We start from the raw sequence: 16690 nt of genomic DNA on the forward strand, positions 1-16690 counted from the left end.
TAGACTTTATTACAGACTCATGGTCCAATTTAAAGACAGCACAATACATGTAAAATCCCAAAGGCATAATGCAATTTCATAAAGTATCTAAAGAATATATTTATACAAACGAACAGTACTGAGTCTGTATCTTAACTCCAGGTTCATGTTAATGAAGGGAATCAGCCGTCACGACGGCCAGATGTATAAATATGAGTATGCAGAGATAACTTCTTGACAGGCTGCAAAATAAATGGTGTCTTTTGTAAGAAAACTTTGTGGTTGGGGTTACAGTCCAGCTGGTTTCTCCTTCGTGTTCATCGTGCTTTCTTTCTTTTGGAAGACTGGCTGCCTCCTAACAGATGAATCAGCCCGAGCTGAAAGCTGGCTGTCAGGAAACAGATGTTCAGATCAGTGTGGTACATACATTTACCCACATGTTACGGATAGCCCTCTAAGATTTACTCACCTAACAGGAAACTCACCCACTTTTGGTGCTTGTCAATGTTAATTTTGGATCCTTAATGTATGTATGTGTGTGTATGTATGTATGTATGTATGTATGTGTATATATATTGAGCTGACAGTGAGTCTGTCTCCAGGTGAGCATTGATCGAGGAAACGATGGATTTGGATTCACGATCTGCTCCGACTGTCCAGTCCGAGTCCAGGCTGTCGACGCTGGTAAGAAACTTAAACACCAGTAACACAAACTAATGACACACTCACTACAGTTATAATAAATAATAATAATAATAATAATAATAATAATAATACACCTCCCTGAGTCCTAGACAGACCGTGCCATGAAACAATATTTCCCTTCCTGGTTTCTTCTCTTGGTTTCAGTTGTCACTGCTGATTCAGCCAGGGTTTTAGTTTAGGGGGGCAGTTAGTTTTTTACGTGGGTGATACAGCTGTTGGACAACAAAAGAGCATTTAGAAAACTGCATTTTATTTTATTATTACAATGCACACTTATACCGACAACAAAAGGAAATCAAACGCTACAAAGAGGCTCAGACTGTTAGCAGTTAACTACTAATGGGACATTATAAAAAGGTAAGTGTTGATGTGTTATTGTGCATGTTAACTAATAATAAAAAGGTAACTGTTATTGTGCAGGCGGCCCGGCTCATCAGTCTGGTCTCCGCCAGGGAGACTCGGTCCTGCAGCTGAACGGACTTCCTGTAGAAACCTGGAAGTGTGTCGACCTCGCCCACGCCATTAGGTAACCACGGCAACTCCTGTTACCTCTTTTATATTTTATATTTAGTTTACTTTAACTTTATTTGGAAGAACAATCCACCTGCTGACTGTGTGTGTGTGTGTGTGTGTGTGTGTGTATGTGTGCGTTTCTGTAGGAGTAGTTTGTCTCAGATTGTGTTAGTGGTGTGGAGAGGTTTACCTGAGCTCCGGCCGACACACAGCCAGGTGAGTCTGACACCTGCTACACACACACTCACACTCACACACTCACGCACATACACGCACAGACACACACACACACACACACACACACATACACACACACACACACATACACACAGCCAGGTGAGTCTGACACCTGGTGGACACAACAGGAACTGTCTGCAGTCATTCAAAAACAATATGTTAAAGAGGAGAGACATTAATGGCATCATGTCTGAATCCAGAGTTGTTATCTTCTCTCAGAATTTCGATTTCTTTCATGGCTGTTGATAGTTTTCCATTTTCACCTGCTGTATCTAACGTCTTGTCTCTGTCTCCTAGACGACAGGCAGGAAGCTGCTGCCTCCCCCCGCCCACAGTAAACATGGCCGTCGGCGGGGCCAGGGCTCGGGGGTGCGGTCCAGTTTTGGGGCTCTGGGGTCTCTGTGGAGGGACAGGAAGGAGGAGCAGGAGCAGGAAGAGGAGGAGGAGGAGTACCCGCCTCGCTCCACCACGCTCACCCGTGTGACATCATCACAAGGAGACAATTACATCATCCTGTCACCTGTCAACCCCAGAGGACAGGTGAGTCTGGCTCGGTAGCCAGGTAGTCTCGCTTTGCAAGACCCTCCTCCAGCGCGGTGCTGCAGAGGAAGGTCGGTCTAGTCCACACAGCATTCCTGGATGGGAGACAAAGGTGATCTGGTTTATTGGCATTTCTTTAAACCAATCACAATTGCTACGGTGCCTCTGCTAAATAGTCTCAGGAAGGAACTTGTTTTGGTGGAACATGTGGATGTTCAAAAGTAGTTTTAGTCGTGCAACAGAAAACTCAGATTGGACAGATAGTCTAGCTAGCTGTCTGGATTTACCCTGCAGAGATCTGAGGAGCAGTTAACCATAGTCCTCACAAATCCACCAGAGGTTAGAACGCCAACACAAAGACACAGGAAGGGGACGGACATCTGGCTGAAATGAGGGACATCCGGAAGAATCTTCAACAGGTTTTTGGAAATGAGCAGACATTTTCAAGAAGCTGGTTGAAGGAATGAAAGAGGGAGGCTGTGAATGCAAGTTAACGTGAATATATAAGAGGAATCTTTCAACAGCTTAGAGGAAGATTGTCTCTTTCAGAATAAGAGCAGAAACTGGAATATTATCTGCATGTATGCATTGGGGATAAACCTTCCCCTGACCCTTTGTACCTTAACCTCAACAAGTTAGAACTTTTATAGCATAATTTGGTAAGAAAATCAGGTGTAATGTTGTTGCAATACAACAGTTATTACACAACAGAGTTTAAAGTAATCATTAAAACATCTTCCACATGTTCTGTTTGTGTTTCAGCTGCTGCAGACGGTTTACCACGACAGGAACGCCACGATTGGTGAGAAGTCCCCTGACTGATGATCAACAGTCCCACTGACTGTTGATCATCAGTCCCACTGACTGTTGATCATCAGTCCCACTGACTGATGATCATCAGTCCCACTGACTGATGATCAACAGTCAGTCCCACTGACTGTTGATCATCAGTCCCACTGACTGATGATCAACAGATCATGTTTCTACATGTTCCAGACTCACCCATCTTTCTCTGTTTTTTTTTAAAGATAAAATACCCTTTCATTGTCACTTTTGATAAAAGGACACATCTTGTAATGAGTAGTAATAAAATAAGATTAGTGTATTGTTCCCTCTGTCTGTTCTGAGTGTTTCTAAATGTTTGGATTCTAACCTGATGATGTCACTCTTCAGGGCGTCTGTACCAGACTCACCCCAGGAGAGGGCAAAACCTCCTCCACGACCCTCCACCCGAATCGTCACAGCGACCGTTCCCCGGCTGCCCCCCACTCCCCTCTGCATCCTCTTCATCAGCCCCACCCTGTAACTACGGCAACTACCAGAACTGCACCATCGTCCAATCACACCTGCCCTGCTCTGCGTATGGAAGCTACGTCACCCTGCCGCCCAAAACCCTCATCTTCCCTGTCTTCGTCCAGGTGAGACAGACAGACAGACAGACAAGGTCTATCCCATTGATAAACCAGTCACATGGCACGGCTGAGCAGTGAGGCTTTGGACAGAACCGCCTAGACCTTAGGAACTCTGTCTATAGAACCAGGTCAAACTTCAGAAGCCTAGACTTCCTGTGTGGAGTCGGGTTTGAACCTGAATATTCTGGTTTAGCTCACATTGTTATAAATCTGTTAATTTATCAGAACACAAACTCAGAGCTAACCAATGTGGTGGCCTAGCCTCGGCAAGAGTTCAGCTGTTGATGCTTTTTCTAGACCTTATTGGAGTTTGTTTCCTTTTACTGCCTATTCCCCGGGCCAGCTCTGCAGACACCTCAGGAAGGAGATCTTTTCTTCTGTTGTCAGACTGAAGTCATCAAGTGGCGTATGTAAGACACGCCAATTCGTATGCCATTTTTATTATTGTTATCAAGACGCACACTCGCTTTTTAACGTGTTTATCAATGCTGTTTGGCCTCCGTTGACTTACATTACCTTGCGATTGCATGTGAATTTACGCCATAGCGAGTAGTATGAAAGGCCGAAAATCTGTAGGGAGGTTGGTCGGGGGGGGAGGATGGGTCAAACACAGGACTTTCACCCAGGAGACCGGGGATCGGGTCCCGCGTGTCACGTTTCCTAAACTCAACCATCGCTTTCTCGCTAGAACACGCCAAGTGGCGTGTATGTTTACGTCCGCTGTATACAGCGTAGACATCCACGTGGATAGCTCATAATGCGTCCAGATAACACGCCACGTGGCTTAAGAAAGTGGGCGTGTATGTTTACGTGAAGTCATGATGTCATGATGCTGTTGTGACGGTGTTTTGTTGTTTCAGCCTTTGGATCTGTGCAGCCCGGACAGAACCCTGCTGATGTCAGAGGAGATGGTTCTCCACCAGGCAGACCTGCTTCCTGCAAAGGTAATACACACATATACTGCAGTACATGTATACTGCTACTACACACATATACTGCAGTACATGTATACTGCTACTACACACATATACTGCAGTACATGTATACTGCTACTACACACATATACTGCAGTACATGTATACTGCTACTACACACATATACTGTAGTACATGTATACTGCTACTACAGTACTGCGTCTCGGTAGGCAGCGCTGACATTATGTTATTATTATAACAAACCTCCAAAGTTAAGCCAAATAACCACTAAGTGGATAACACCTTGCATTGTACATGTCCATCTTGCTCTAGCTGTGAAATTCATAAACGTCTAGGCTCTTTCAGCTTCAAAGTGCATCTATGGTGTTTACAGTGTGATGCATTTTTTTATTGTAGGTGAAACGTTGGCAGGTAGCCAATGAGAACTGAGAGATTCTTTAGTTGTTTCTCTGCCAGTTTATTTCCATTTCCTTGGATGTGACCTGAAACATGCAGGGAACAAAAAGATGAGGAGGATTTAAAGAAAAGTCAAAGCAGACGTTTTAATACCCAGTGGACAGTTGGAGACAAAGCCGAGGTTCCTGATTGGCTCATTTACAAAAACAGGACAGAAGAAATGGACTGCTGGGACTGTCGAGTGTATCTGACATAAAGATGATCAATCCTGTAGTATTTGGGACTAAAAACAGAAAATAAAAAGCAGTTAAGGATCACGAGCTGGGACAGGCCAGTTCAGACCACTGAGACCTGTCCAAAAACACTCAAACGCATTCTACTCTTTGAAAATCTCTGGTCTGAACTTGACTGAAAATATATATATATATATATATATATATTACTACTGCAAAGGTAAAACATAAAGATTCTTGATCACAATATTGATCCTCTCGAGTCTAGAGACAGAGAGTCTGCAGACAGCTGAGACCTGAACCAGGATCAGTTTCACACTAATGGATCACACACACACACACACACACACACACACACAAACTGTTTCTGGTAATGTGCCGCGTTTTAGTTTTATGTTTCCAGTATAAGTGAAGATGAGATCAGGAGGAAGACGAGAAAAACACAGATGTTAGCAGAGGTCAGAGGTCACCCTGTGTGTGTGTGTGTGTTTCTCAGGTGACCGTGTTGATCTACAGTGACCTGCTGCTGTTCACCAGAGAGGACGAAGCTGGACGTTGCAACGTCCTACAGAGTCCACTCTACCTGAACACACTGCAGCTCCGAGAGGGTAAACACACACAAACACACACACACACACACACACACACACACACACACACACACACACAGCTCTGATAATAACCTCATGCTGTTTCCTGTTGCTAATTCTGGCTATAACTCTCAGCAGTGTGGTTCATTTACATGTCATTACATGTCATGACATGTCATTACATTACATTACATGTCATTACATTACATGTCATTACATTACATGTCATTTAGCTGACGCTTTTATCCAAAGTGACTTACAGTTGCTATATATCAGAGGTAACAAACCTCTGGAGCAACTAGTGGTTAAGTGCCTTGCTCAGGGACACATTGGTTGATGTATCACAGTGGGAATTGAACCCTGGTCTCCCACACCAAAGGCATGTGACATATCCACTGCTCCACCACCACTCCACCCCTCCATTTTCCTCCATAAGGATTTAGATTATGAGCCACAGTGTCTACACCATCGAGGGTAGACCCCCACCATCTGGGAGGTTTCTGCTCCTCTTAAACATACACGTGGTGGATTAAGATGGACCTGAACCTGGATTACTGTGAAGGAGAGATGATGCAGCCTGTTGTGACCCCTAGTGGTTCTACTTCTTATTACATGATGAACATTGTTTAGTTGTTCATTATTGGAACTTTTAATGTTGACACATAACAGTTTAATGTAGTTTCTTTCAGCCTGAACTAGAACACATTAAGAGAATGTCCCTTTCTCGATAGATTTAGGAAATAAAATGTGTTTTGAGATACAGTTGTGTGAGAAGATTGCGATAAATGTCTGTAAAATCTTTGATTATTACAGAGTGTGTGTGTGTGTGTGTGTGTCTGTGTGTGTGTGTTCCAGTGTCGTCGGAGCCCTTGCAGATCTACTTCCTGCAGAGCTCCCAGATGTGCTGGCGTTGTCTGTTCAGTCTGGAGGCATTCAGCTTTGAGCAGAAGGTCAGAGTCCGTCTCTGTCTCCATGACAACATCCAACTACAGCTGGTTGCCACGGACACAAGACACAGCCACCAGGTACGACAGAGACACACCTATAAACCCCGCCCACAATCGATCATAAAATAAATGAAGAGACCTTTGTTACGAGCATGCACAGAGATGTTAATGCTCGACGCTGAGTTCTCCCAACCACCAGGGGGCGTACGCACACAATCTCTGTCAGATAGCAAGAAGAACACGGACACAATCTGTCAGATAGCAAGAAGAACACGGACACAATCTGTCAGATAGCAAGAAGAATACGGACACAATCTCTGTCTGATAGCAAGAAGAACACGCACACAATCTCTGTCAGATAGCAAGAAGAACATGAAAACAATCTCTGTCTGATAGCAAGAAGAACACGCACACAATCTGTTAGTAGCAAGAAGAAGTAGAGATCGGAGGAACAAGAGAGCATATTACCTAAAACTACAAGTCCTGAGCACCGTACGCCAGTGTTAGCCTCACTCCACTGGCTTCCTGTCCGCTCCAGGGTAGTTGTTAGGACTTGAAATGGGGTTGGCACTAGAGCACTTCCTCATCCTGCTCCCGCCGAATTTCTGACCATTACCGCCCTCACCCGCAACGTGTGTGTTACACTCCCGCCCACTCCCACAAAACTCTGAGATATTATGCCCGAACAATAATAGAGATGCATTGATTTTGTGTGTTCTCCCGTCCGGCATGAGAAAACAGGTTTAATAGAAAAGCAGCTTACTTTGACCGGGGAGAACAGAGCAGGCGAGTAGATGCTGGATTTGTGTCCGGTGTCGACTAGTATTTTTCCACATTTGTCACAACGAACAAAGTCCAGTCCATTTCCATCACAAACAATTGAGAAACTTCTCATCATTTATTGACTCCATCCTGTTGCTAGGCTACATCCCGTTCCTGCCCGCAGCAAGGTTCAAACCGCCCGCTCCCGCAAGATTTGCGTTGCATTGGGATTGGGTCCCGCGGGATTCGGTGGGACCCAATCCCAATGCAGCCCTCTAGTCGGCACCTTCTTAGTTATCCGAGCTTTTACATGTCAGCACCCTGAGGTCGTCCAGTCAGCTTCTTGATGTTCCCCGATCCATTAAAACATAAAGCTGAGCGAGCCTTCTGATTGGCTGCTCCATATCTCTGGAAGAGTTTACCTTTTCAAATTAGAAGTGCTCGCATCGCTGAAACTTTTAAGTCCTCTCATAATTATGTATTAGTCGTTGGCTTATATTTCTTGGTTTATTTATTTTTTGTTTTCCCTCTCCCTCCCCTCTTCCTCCCCTCTTCCTCCCTTCTCCCTCCCTCTCTCTCCCTCTTCCTCCTCTTTTCTCTTTCTCCTCTTTTCCTCCTCTTCCTCCCCCTCAGCCCTCAGACCTCCCCTCAGACTTTGGCCTCCTCTCCCTCGCCCAGTCCGACCTCCTCTATCGTCCTTCCTCTCCCTACTCCTCTGATCCTCCTCTGCTCCCTCCTTCCTCCCTGTCTCCTTACTCCCCCGGCTCTCCCTTCTCCTCTCTCTCCCCTCACACCTCCTCCTCATCCTCCTCCCCTCCTTCCAGGACTGTCCCCCCCCAGCCTCCCCTCCTCCCCCAGCATCCCCTGCCCTGCCCCCCCCTCAGGAGTCCGGTGTGGAAGGAGAGAGGTGGAGGAGCGGAGGAGGAGCGTCAACAGGGGGAGGGGGAGAGCGCCTCGGAAACCTCAGAGAACGTGGGAGGAGGAGTCAGGGGGCGAGTTCTCCTCCACTTCAACATGAAGGAAGAGGAAGAGGAGGACAGTGATGGAGACGAAGAGGAGGAGGAGTTCTCTTCCAGCTACAGACCTGAAGGTCCGTCCGTCTCACTGTTCTCGTTTCCAGTGTTTAAAGAGCTATGTGTCCAGTGTTTAAAGAGCTATGTGTCCAGTGTTTAAAGAGATATGTGTCCAGTGTTTAAAGAGCTATGTGTCCAGTGTTTAAAGAGCTATGTGTCCAGTGTTTAAAGAGATGTGTCCAGTGTTTAAAGAGCTATGTGTCCAGTGTTTAAAGAGCTATGTGTCCAGTGTTTAAAGAGCTATGTGTCCAGTGTTTAAAGAGATGTGTCCAGTGTTTAAAGAGATGTCTCCAGTGTTTAAAGAGCTATGTGTCCAGTGTTTAAAGAGATGTGTCCAGTGTTTAAAGAGATGTGTGTCCAGTGTTTAAAGAGCTATGTGTCCAGTGTTTAAAGAGCTATGTGTCCAGTGTTTAAAGAGATGTGTCCAGTGTTTAAAGAGATATGTGTCCAGTGTTTAAAGAGATGTGTCCAGTGTTTAAAGAGATGTGTCCAGTGTTTAAAGAGATGTGTCCAGTGTTTAAAGAGCTATGTGTCCAGTGTTTAAAGAGATGTGTCCAGTGTTTAAAGAGATGTGTCCAGTGTTTAAAGAGATATGTGTCCAGTGTTTAAAGAGCTATGTGTCCAGTGTTTAAAGAGATATGTGCCCAGTGTTTCCAGTGATTAAAGCTCCAGTGGAGTCTGAGACTGGACATACTCCGGTGGTAACTCAGTTAACATCAACACTACATGCAGATAACTTTAGTCTGGTGGAGAGAACCATCTGGAAGGGCTTTGAAACTGAACCTGCCTTCAAAAGACCCTTTTCTTTCTCCATTGCTGCATCGCTTCCTGATTTCACAAACTACGGAGCGGCCCGAGGCCCAGATCACACAGTGCACACAGATTAATCTCGCGTCAAAAAAACTCAGTGCCGTTGAAAGGAAATTGTGTTAACTTGTTATCTCGTTCATTCTGAAAGCCCTAACTTTGAACTGATCATCAGCTGAAAATAATGAGCGCTGCTTTAAAAGTATAAACTGAACCACTGTGAGCTAAAGTCTTGAAAGCAGTTGAGGTGTTATTTTAGATTAATTCTGTTGTTGTTTTTTCTCATTCAGCTCTGCGGCGCTCTCTCTCGGAGGGTTCTCTGCTGCAGGAACCTCGGTCTCCCCGCTTCCTGTCTGACAGCACCATCCATCAGCTCACCCGCCCTGCAACCTCTGACCTCGACCTTGGGACAGGCCCCGCCCCCTGGCGCCCCTCTGTCGACACCTTGAGGAAACAGCTGACCAGAGAAGGAGGGTCTCTGCACCACATGCTGCTGCTGCTCAACGGCACAAAGGTAGGTAGAGACCGGAAGAGAACTTTTAGTTTAACATGAAACATCCCCGAAATCACCATCACCAAACTCCACCAGACTCATGTAAATAATCACTACTTTTATCATTGTAAAACACACTTCATTCAAAGTGGACAGAAACTAAATCAAACTATCAAAAGCCGTCTTGGTTCATCTTTCCACTGTTCCAACAATCACCACTCTGGTTTGGTTGAAATAACCCTTAATTCACCCATTTACATGCGGAAATATGCTGGCTCTATACACGCTAAAAATCCTGATTATCTCTGGTCAGGAGAGTCTGGTGGGTTTGGTGATGGGGATTTCAGGGCTGGATCAGGACAGACCAGAAGAGAATAACAAGACCAGCAGAAGTAGAAAAATAAAGACAAGCAGAGATCATACTAGAAAAGTATAATAGAGTCCAGACAAAACCAAGACACGAGAGAGTAGAGCAGCAGCGTCTAGAAGAGAGATTTAAAGTCTAGAAGAGAGACTAGTGGAGTCCAACAACAGAGCAACAGAATGTGAGTCCTGTGACGTAGTCTGACAATCAATCAATCAATATTATTTCTTTTCCCAGAGGGCAATTTGTGTCGCAGCATAAAGCATAAAATCATACATGTATAAACAGGCAGTTGTTTTGTTACTTCAGGATACGGAGTTCAGAAACCTTCGACTGAGGAAGAAGACCAAGAGTCTGTATGTACACAAACACACACTGAACACACACACACACACACACACACACACACACACACTGAACACACAGAACACACAGAACACACACACACACACACACACACACACACACACACTGAACACACAGAACACACACACACACACACACACACTGAACACACAGAACACACACACACACATTGAACACACACACATACGCTGAACACACAGACGCACACACACACACACACTGAACACACACACTGAACACATACGCTGAACACACAGACGCACACACACACACACTGAACACACAGACGCACACTGAACACACACACACACACACACACACACAGACACACACACACACAGACACTGAACACCGACAGTACTGAGCATGTGCAGTAGGTTGCCCACCTGTTAATCAAACCATGAAGAGAGAAAACGTATTTGGTGTACGAGCTTCCAGCCATGTTGTTCTTCGCCTGTTCTACGAAGCAGGATTTGTGGTCAGTGAGGTAACTCCAGGTATAATTTGGGTTTTCAGGATTAAGACGTTGGAAGTTGTGGTAACATTTCCAGCTTACAAACTCATGCTATGTAAGTTAAGACAGTGGAACCCAGGTCTTATTCAGGTCTGTGTCCAACATAACCTCATAACCTGTCTCAGGCAAAGGAGTACTTCCTCCCTGTGTCTCCACAGATTATGGGAGATGTAACAGCTGGATCACATTACACCTGTTCTTGCCTCCCTTCATTGGCTACCAGTTTGATTCTATTGTTCGTTTTTAAAGCTCTTCATGGTCAAGCCCCAGCTTATATCGCTGAACTACTGAAGCTGCACGCTCCTCTGAGGTCAATAAGGTCTGCTGACCAGCTCCTCCTTGTTGTCCCTAGAACGCGGCTCAAAAATAGGGGAGATGGAGTGTTCTCAGTCGTGGCCCCAAGACTGCCTCTGCATGTCAGATTGGCCCCCAGCATTCACATTTTTAAATCATGACTTAAAACTCACTCTTATTCATTGGCCTTTAACCCTGCTTGAGAGTGGTAATTTGCATTTTCATTTTTGTTAAATGTTCGTTTTGTGACTAGTGTGTCTATAATCTGTCCAGCACTTTGGTCAACCTGGTTGTTTTAAATGTGCTTTACAAATAAAGTTGGATTGGATAATACTGGGCTGCTGGTCCTGCCGAGGTCACGGAGGAAGTAAACACATAACACAATATGTCTGTGCTGAAATATTTGGGTTCATGAATTTGGGTTAAGCACACACATTTACAGCACCTGCAATATCTTTATTTCCATTACATTACATGTCATTTAGCTGATGCTTTTATCCAAAGGGACTTACAATTAAGTGCTTTCAACCCTGAAGGTGCTAACTCCAGACAACCAGTAGTAAGTATAATAGTGATAGATGGGGAAACAAGGCCTGATTGGTTCTATCAGGGAATGATTATAAAGATTTACAAAGAACATGTTTAGGGCATTTCCTCTCTAACTGGGATGTTTTGGGACTGACTGGTGGGATTGTTGAGAACCAAGTACACGGAGATACACTGGTAAGAGTCTCTGGTAGTGAAGATAAACTAGAAGGTCTGGGTACGTTGAACGGTCTTCGTAGTATAGACCTCAGAGCCAATCAATGAATCAGAAGTTGTGTTTTTGTTTGTCTGTACTTCCTGTCGCTCTGACTCTTCATTGTCGCCTCTTCAGAGCCGCTGACGTCCGGAGCCGACTGCTGTTTCTACGGAGACCCAAAAACAGTAGTGGTGTCCATGGTAACAGTTTGGAGAAAGCTCTGAGAAACAACAGGTAGGAACACTGTTTTACTGATGAGTTCAGCTGGGTCCAACTGGTTCCTGCTGGCTCCAGTGTGTCTGAGGTCAGGCGTCTGTTTTGTGTTTCAGACCATCCACGAGGGAGGTGCTCAGGTGGGCGGAGAGTCTGGAGGCTCTGCTGACCAATCAGTGTAAGATAAACACTTCCTGTTTGTCTCTGTAGGACCAGGGGCGCATTCAGACCCGACAAAGCTTTTATTTAAACAGAAACGGGTGCGTAGAACACCATGCTGTGTGTGCAGAGGCTTTGGCTTTTTATTACGAGTTTACAGACACATCTCTGCTGATTGGCTAACAAACCTCAAAGCTAGTTGCACAGTTGTACAACACTAGACACTTTTGATGCTTTTATATCAAGTTTTTTAATGTTTCTTTAATGTTTTTTTGCGCTTTTTTTGTTTTTTTAGATGGTTGCAGTGCTTTTGAGTCTTTTTTCCACTGTAACGATACTGTAATACTACAACACTACTACAGGACACATGCAGCCAAACGCTGCAGTGTTTAGAGAAGCAAGCCCCCACCTGTGTGATGACAGTCTGTCTCTATTGGTTGAACAGTCTCCTTGCTCTCTTCCCATTGGTCAGATGGTCTGGCGGTGTTCCGGCACTTCCTGAGGTCAGAGTTCAGTGAGGAGAACCTGGACTTCTGGTTGGCTGCGGAGACATTCAAGAGGACACGCCCCCTCAGCAAGATGGCCGCCAGAGCTGCGAAAATCTATGATGAGTTCATTTCTACCAATGCAGCAAGACAGGTATCTCTCTGTCTGTTTGTCTGTCTGTTTGTCTGTCTGTTTGTCTGTCTGTCTGTCTGTCTGTCTGATGTGTCATGTGACCCCGCTGCTGTCTGTCTCCAGGTCAACGTGGACTCTTCTGTCAGAGAATCGACCAAACAGGCCCTGCGTCTGGGCGTTAACGTCGCCTCCTTCCAGCTTGCCCAGGATCAGATTTTCAGCCTGATGGAGAGCGACAGCTACCCACGATTCCTCAGGTCCCGCCTCTACGCCCAGCTGGCCAACCAGGGCTCACAGACAGCCACACAGTCGGCCAATCAGAGCGCAGCTGTGTCTGTAGCTGTTGGCCAATCATAAAGGAGGAGGAGATACAGGCTGACCATCCAGTCATCTATTTAGACGATAAAAGAAACTATCGAGTTGCATTATGGGAAATGTAGGATACAGTGTTTTTGGCTAAATGACTGCTCAGATTTAAATATTTCTTTTTAATCCGTCTCTCACAAAAACATTTACTTTATAGTTTTAAATCAACACATTAAATCATTTTAGGATTCTTAGAATAATCAATTCATAAAACTTCTCTTTATCCCGTCAAACGTTTGTTTGGGTTTTACTCAAATAAAATGTTTGTCATACAAAACTGTCAGATTTTAAGTTAGCTTATTGTGGAGTAAACATAAATCAGAATAGTATAATATATATATATATAGTATAAGTATCAGCCAGACATGTTCTGTTACAGATCTCGGATCCTAAAAAGAGTTTAAAGTTGTCGCTGTTGAGTTTAAGAGTTCTTGTTCTGTAGAGAAACTTCTCAACATCTGTTGGATTTGTACAAACTTTCATGTTTCCCAAAAGATAAATCCTCTGAGTGCCACCATGAGGTTAATGTTTTTGTTTGAGAATAAAATCTCTCAACAACTATTATGGGATAGATTGTAATGAATTATCTGTCTCTCAGCTCCTCGTGTGAACAGACAGGAAGACAACATGCCAGCCGAGTAATGTGTGGTAACCACAAAAGATTGTGTGCACTACTGTTTCCCTGCCGTGACACTAGCTGACTTTGGTAACATTTATCACTAACCACAGGTCCATTTATAAGTCTTTGCTAACACAGAATGTTGTTGAGAGCTGAAGTTAGCTACATTAGCGTTGTCATATAGGGTTCCCACTGGGTCTTAAAGTATTTAAACATTCTTAAAATTCTTTCGTAGGATTAAATAAATAAAGTAACGTGATGAATAAATATGTTGGGTGGGAAACGTTTTAATATACTTCATTTAGTATTTTTTTTACATTAACAGACTTCTTTTTTAAATTTTTAGTGCAACTTTAACCTGAAGTTAGTGGTGTTTATGTGTTTGATTAAAGAAGAAGGATCTAACTGTTGTTGCTGTAACACAAGATTAATAAAAGGTGTAAGTGAACCTGTTGGGATGGACTCTTGCAGAATGACATGTATGAACTGTAGTTTTCAGAGCATCGTGACTGTGGCTGGCTTTAAATTATCCATGTTCCTACTTAAATGGATTATCATTTTAAAGGTGCACTATGAGTTCCTGCATGGTTTCAGTGCAATTTCATTTTCTACTCAAATGGTAGGCATTTCTCTTTGATCCGCTAGCTGCCTGCCCCCTGAACACACCGTGAAAAACTGTTAGTGCGCATGCACATTATGGGGGGAGACAACAACCCCCACCCCTCCCCAACCATCTTGTCGATGATTGGTTGGAACGTGGTTTGTTGTATTTGTCGTTGTCTCCCGAGACCGGGCTTTGTCACGGTGTGTTCAGGGGGCAGGCAGCTAGCGGATCAAGGAGAGATGACTATCAGTTGAGACTAAAATGAAATCATGCTGAAATCATTCAGGAACTCATAGTGCACCTTTAATGATCCAATATCGATTCATAAAATCCAGAATGGATCTTTGTTGTATTTTATGAAACTACACTGGAAAAAAGGCCACTTTAAAAAAAACAATGAATACAAAGTTTTTTTTGCTTGAAATAAACAATCTGCCAATGGAACAAGTTGAAATTCATTTGGTAAAATTACTTCGAGAGAATAAGATATGATCTTTAAACAAGATGATCCATCTTTTACCATCATAACAGCAATGCTCCCCTTTAGAACCATGCACCCGGCACACGGACACTTTTTTCCGCCATCAAACTAGCAACAGTGGATTTGGACACGCCCTAAACATACCTGCGCCAGGTGCTTCACTCCGTGCGCTTAGATGGTTAAAATAGGGCCCATGATCTTTAAACAAGACAATCCATCTTTTACCAATAACACGGCCGCTTAAAAACCTTACGAGATGTCAAAAAAGCTTGTTTCATCTGAGATACGACTTTCAAGACATTTTTTACTTTTTATCAAGATATTTAAGTGCATCTTCTAAAACAAGTCCCAATATAATACTGAAATATCACTCAGTGTCTTATGTTAAGTGTTGTTGGATATTTAGAATACAAATGAGAGGAATATACTTGATAAGATGATGCTTTTTTGCAGTGTAGAAAACCTAAGGTACCAACTATGTCATGCTAGTTTGTTGGGAAGTGATCAAAATAGGCTCCAAAGTTAGGATTTTATTTTAGCAAGGTATTTTCAAAAGGCTCCCTTGACCTCTGACCTTCAAATCTCTGAATGAAATGTCACAAAACTCACATACTCTGACTGGAGCCTGAAGGCAGCAGCTGCTGCCTGCAGAGAGTTAGACTGTGGCTCTACTGTTTCTGTAGAGAGAGAAGAGTCCTCAGTCAGATCTGTGTGGGGGATCAGGTCTGTCTGTGTTGAGTCTGGATCTGCTCTGAGGGAGTGTGCTGCATCATCTTCCTCTTCCTCCTTCCTTCATCTCACCTGCTCAGGTAACCCCATCAAAGACATGAATGAATGAATGAATGAATGAATGAATGCTTTTATTTCAAACAACATACAAAAATACACAACAAAAACTTAAAATAAAAGATTAAATGTATTTTAAGGGGGGGTCGCCCTGTGTCTGACCGGGGTGGGTTCACAATAATTCCTTCATTAATAATTTGTTACACAGAACTTTATTATATTAAATATAAAATGTTTTCACACCTTCACAAAATCCACACGCCAACCCATTCAAATGTCTTTACCTCTACAAAATCATGTTGGATGCTGTCCTCCTCTCCTCCTCTTTCTTCAGTGCCTAAGGAATCTCTCTCTCTCTCCCTCACCCTGTCTTTCTGCTTGAGCTGCACTGGTTGAAGCCTGAAAATATTGTAAACAAATTAATAACATAAGTAATTCCACTGGTGGGACTGTTGAGCTCTGTTTCAGACTGATACCTCCGGTTCAGGCTGGTCCTCATCCTCAACACGGGCCTTTTTCTGTCACGGAAAATACTTTTCAATACTCATCTGGATTGAAGCAGCAAACATTCAGTGTCAGAGTAGAACATGACATAACATTATTTATAATAAGTTTATTTGATTCACAGCTGCTACCTATGGTGTTTTGACCTCGACAACCCAACTGCATTTTACCGTAAACTTGTGACTAGTTAACTTTCTAAAGCAGGCGCAATCACTTGTTTGTATTCAGAATATAAAATATGTTTATAGCACTTTTTAATGTGTGATTGTGTAAAGGTGTTCACGAGATACCAACCTTTCATGAACTTGTGGATTTCGCCAGCCGTTCTATCTGCACCAAATAGGCCAAGCTCCCACGCTGCCAGGGATGATCTCGTTTCCATGGAGACAGACGCGGTGTGTGTGTGTGTGTGTGTGTGTGTTTGTGTGTCTGTCTGTG

General features: G+C 43.8%; 2 protein-coding genes across 10 annotated transcripts in view; one reads left to right on the forward strand and one right to left on the reverse strand.

Moving 5' to 3' along the window:
* Window positions 1–13626, forward strand: part of LOC116056972 (regulator of G-protein signaling 3-like) — a 34113-nt gene extending 20487 nt beyond the window's left edge. For all 3 annotated transcript variants that reach the window (XM_031309371.2, XM_035999038.1, XM_035999039.1), the window contains 16 exons: window positions 582–663; window positions 1105–1210; window positions 1344–1413; window positions 1732–1974; window positions 2737–2776; window positions 3148–3392; window positions 4247–4330; window positions 5447–5558; window positions 6396–6565; window positions 7883–8339; window positions 9420–9643; window positions 10296–10342; window positions 12038–12136; window positions 12232–12293; window positions 12747–12913; window positions 13016–13626. In XM_031309371.2, the coding sequence (XP_031165231.2) occupies window positions 582–663; window positions 1105–1210; window positions 1344–1413; window positions 1732–1974; window positions 2737–2776; window positions 3148–3392; window positions 4247–4330; window positions 5447–5558; window positions 6396–6565; window positions 7883–8339; window positions 9420–9643; window positions 10296–10342; window positions 12038–12136; window positions 12232–12293; window positions 12747–12913; window positions 13016–13249 (2442 nt within the window). In that variant the 3' untranslated portion in view covers window positions 13250–13626. The remainder of the gene's footprint in view (window positions 1–581; window positions 664–1104; window positions 1211–1343; window positions 1414–1731; window positions 1975–2736; window positions 2777–3147; window positions 3393–4246; window positions 4331–5446; window positions 5559–6395; window positions 6566–7882; window positions 8340–9419; window positions 9644–10295; window positions 10343–12037; window positions 12137–12231; window positions 12294–12746; window positions 12914–13015) is intronic.
* The window catches only part of LOC116056993 (scavenger receptor cysteine-rich type 1 protein M160-like), a 1012348-nt gene that overhangs the window by 58634 nt on the left and 937024 nt on the right, over window positions 1–16690 (reverse strand). The window lies entirely within an intron of this gene.

Source organism: Sander lucioperca, chromosome 2 (genome assembly GCF_008315115.2).
Source record: "Sander lucioperca isolate FBNREF2018 chromosome 2, SLUC_FBN_1.2, whole genome shotgun sequence".
Lineage (NCBI taxonomy): Eukaryota > Metazoa > Chordata > Actinopteri > Perciformes > Percidae > Sander > Sander lucioperca.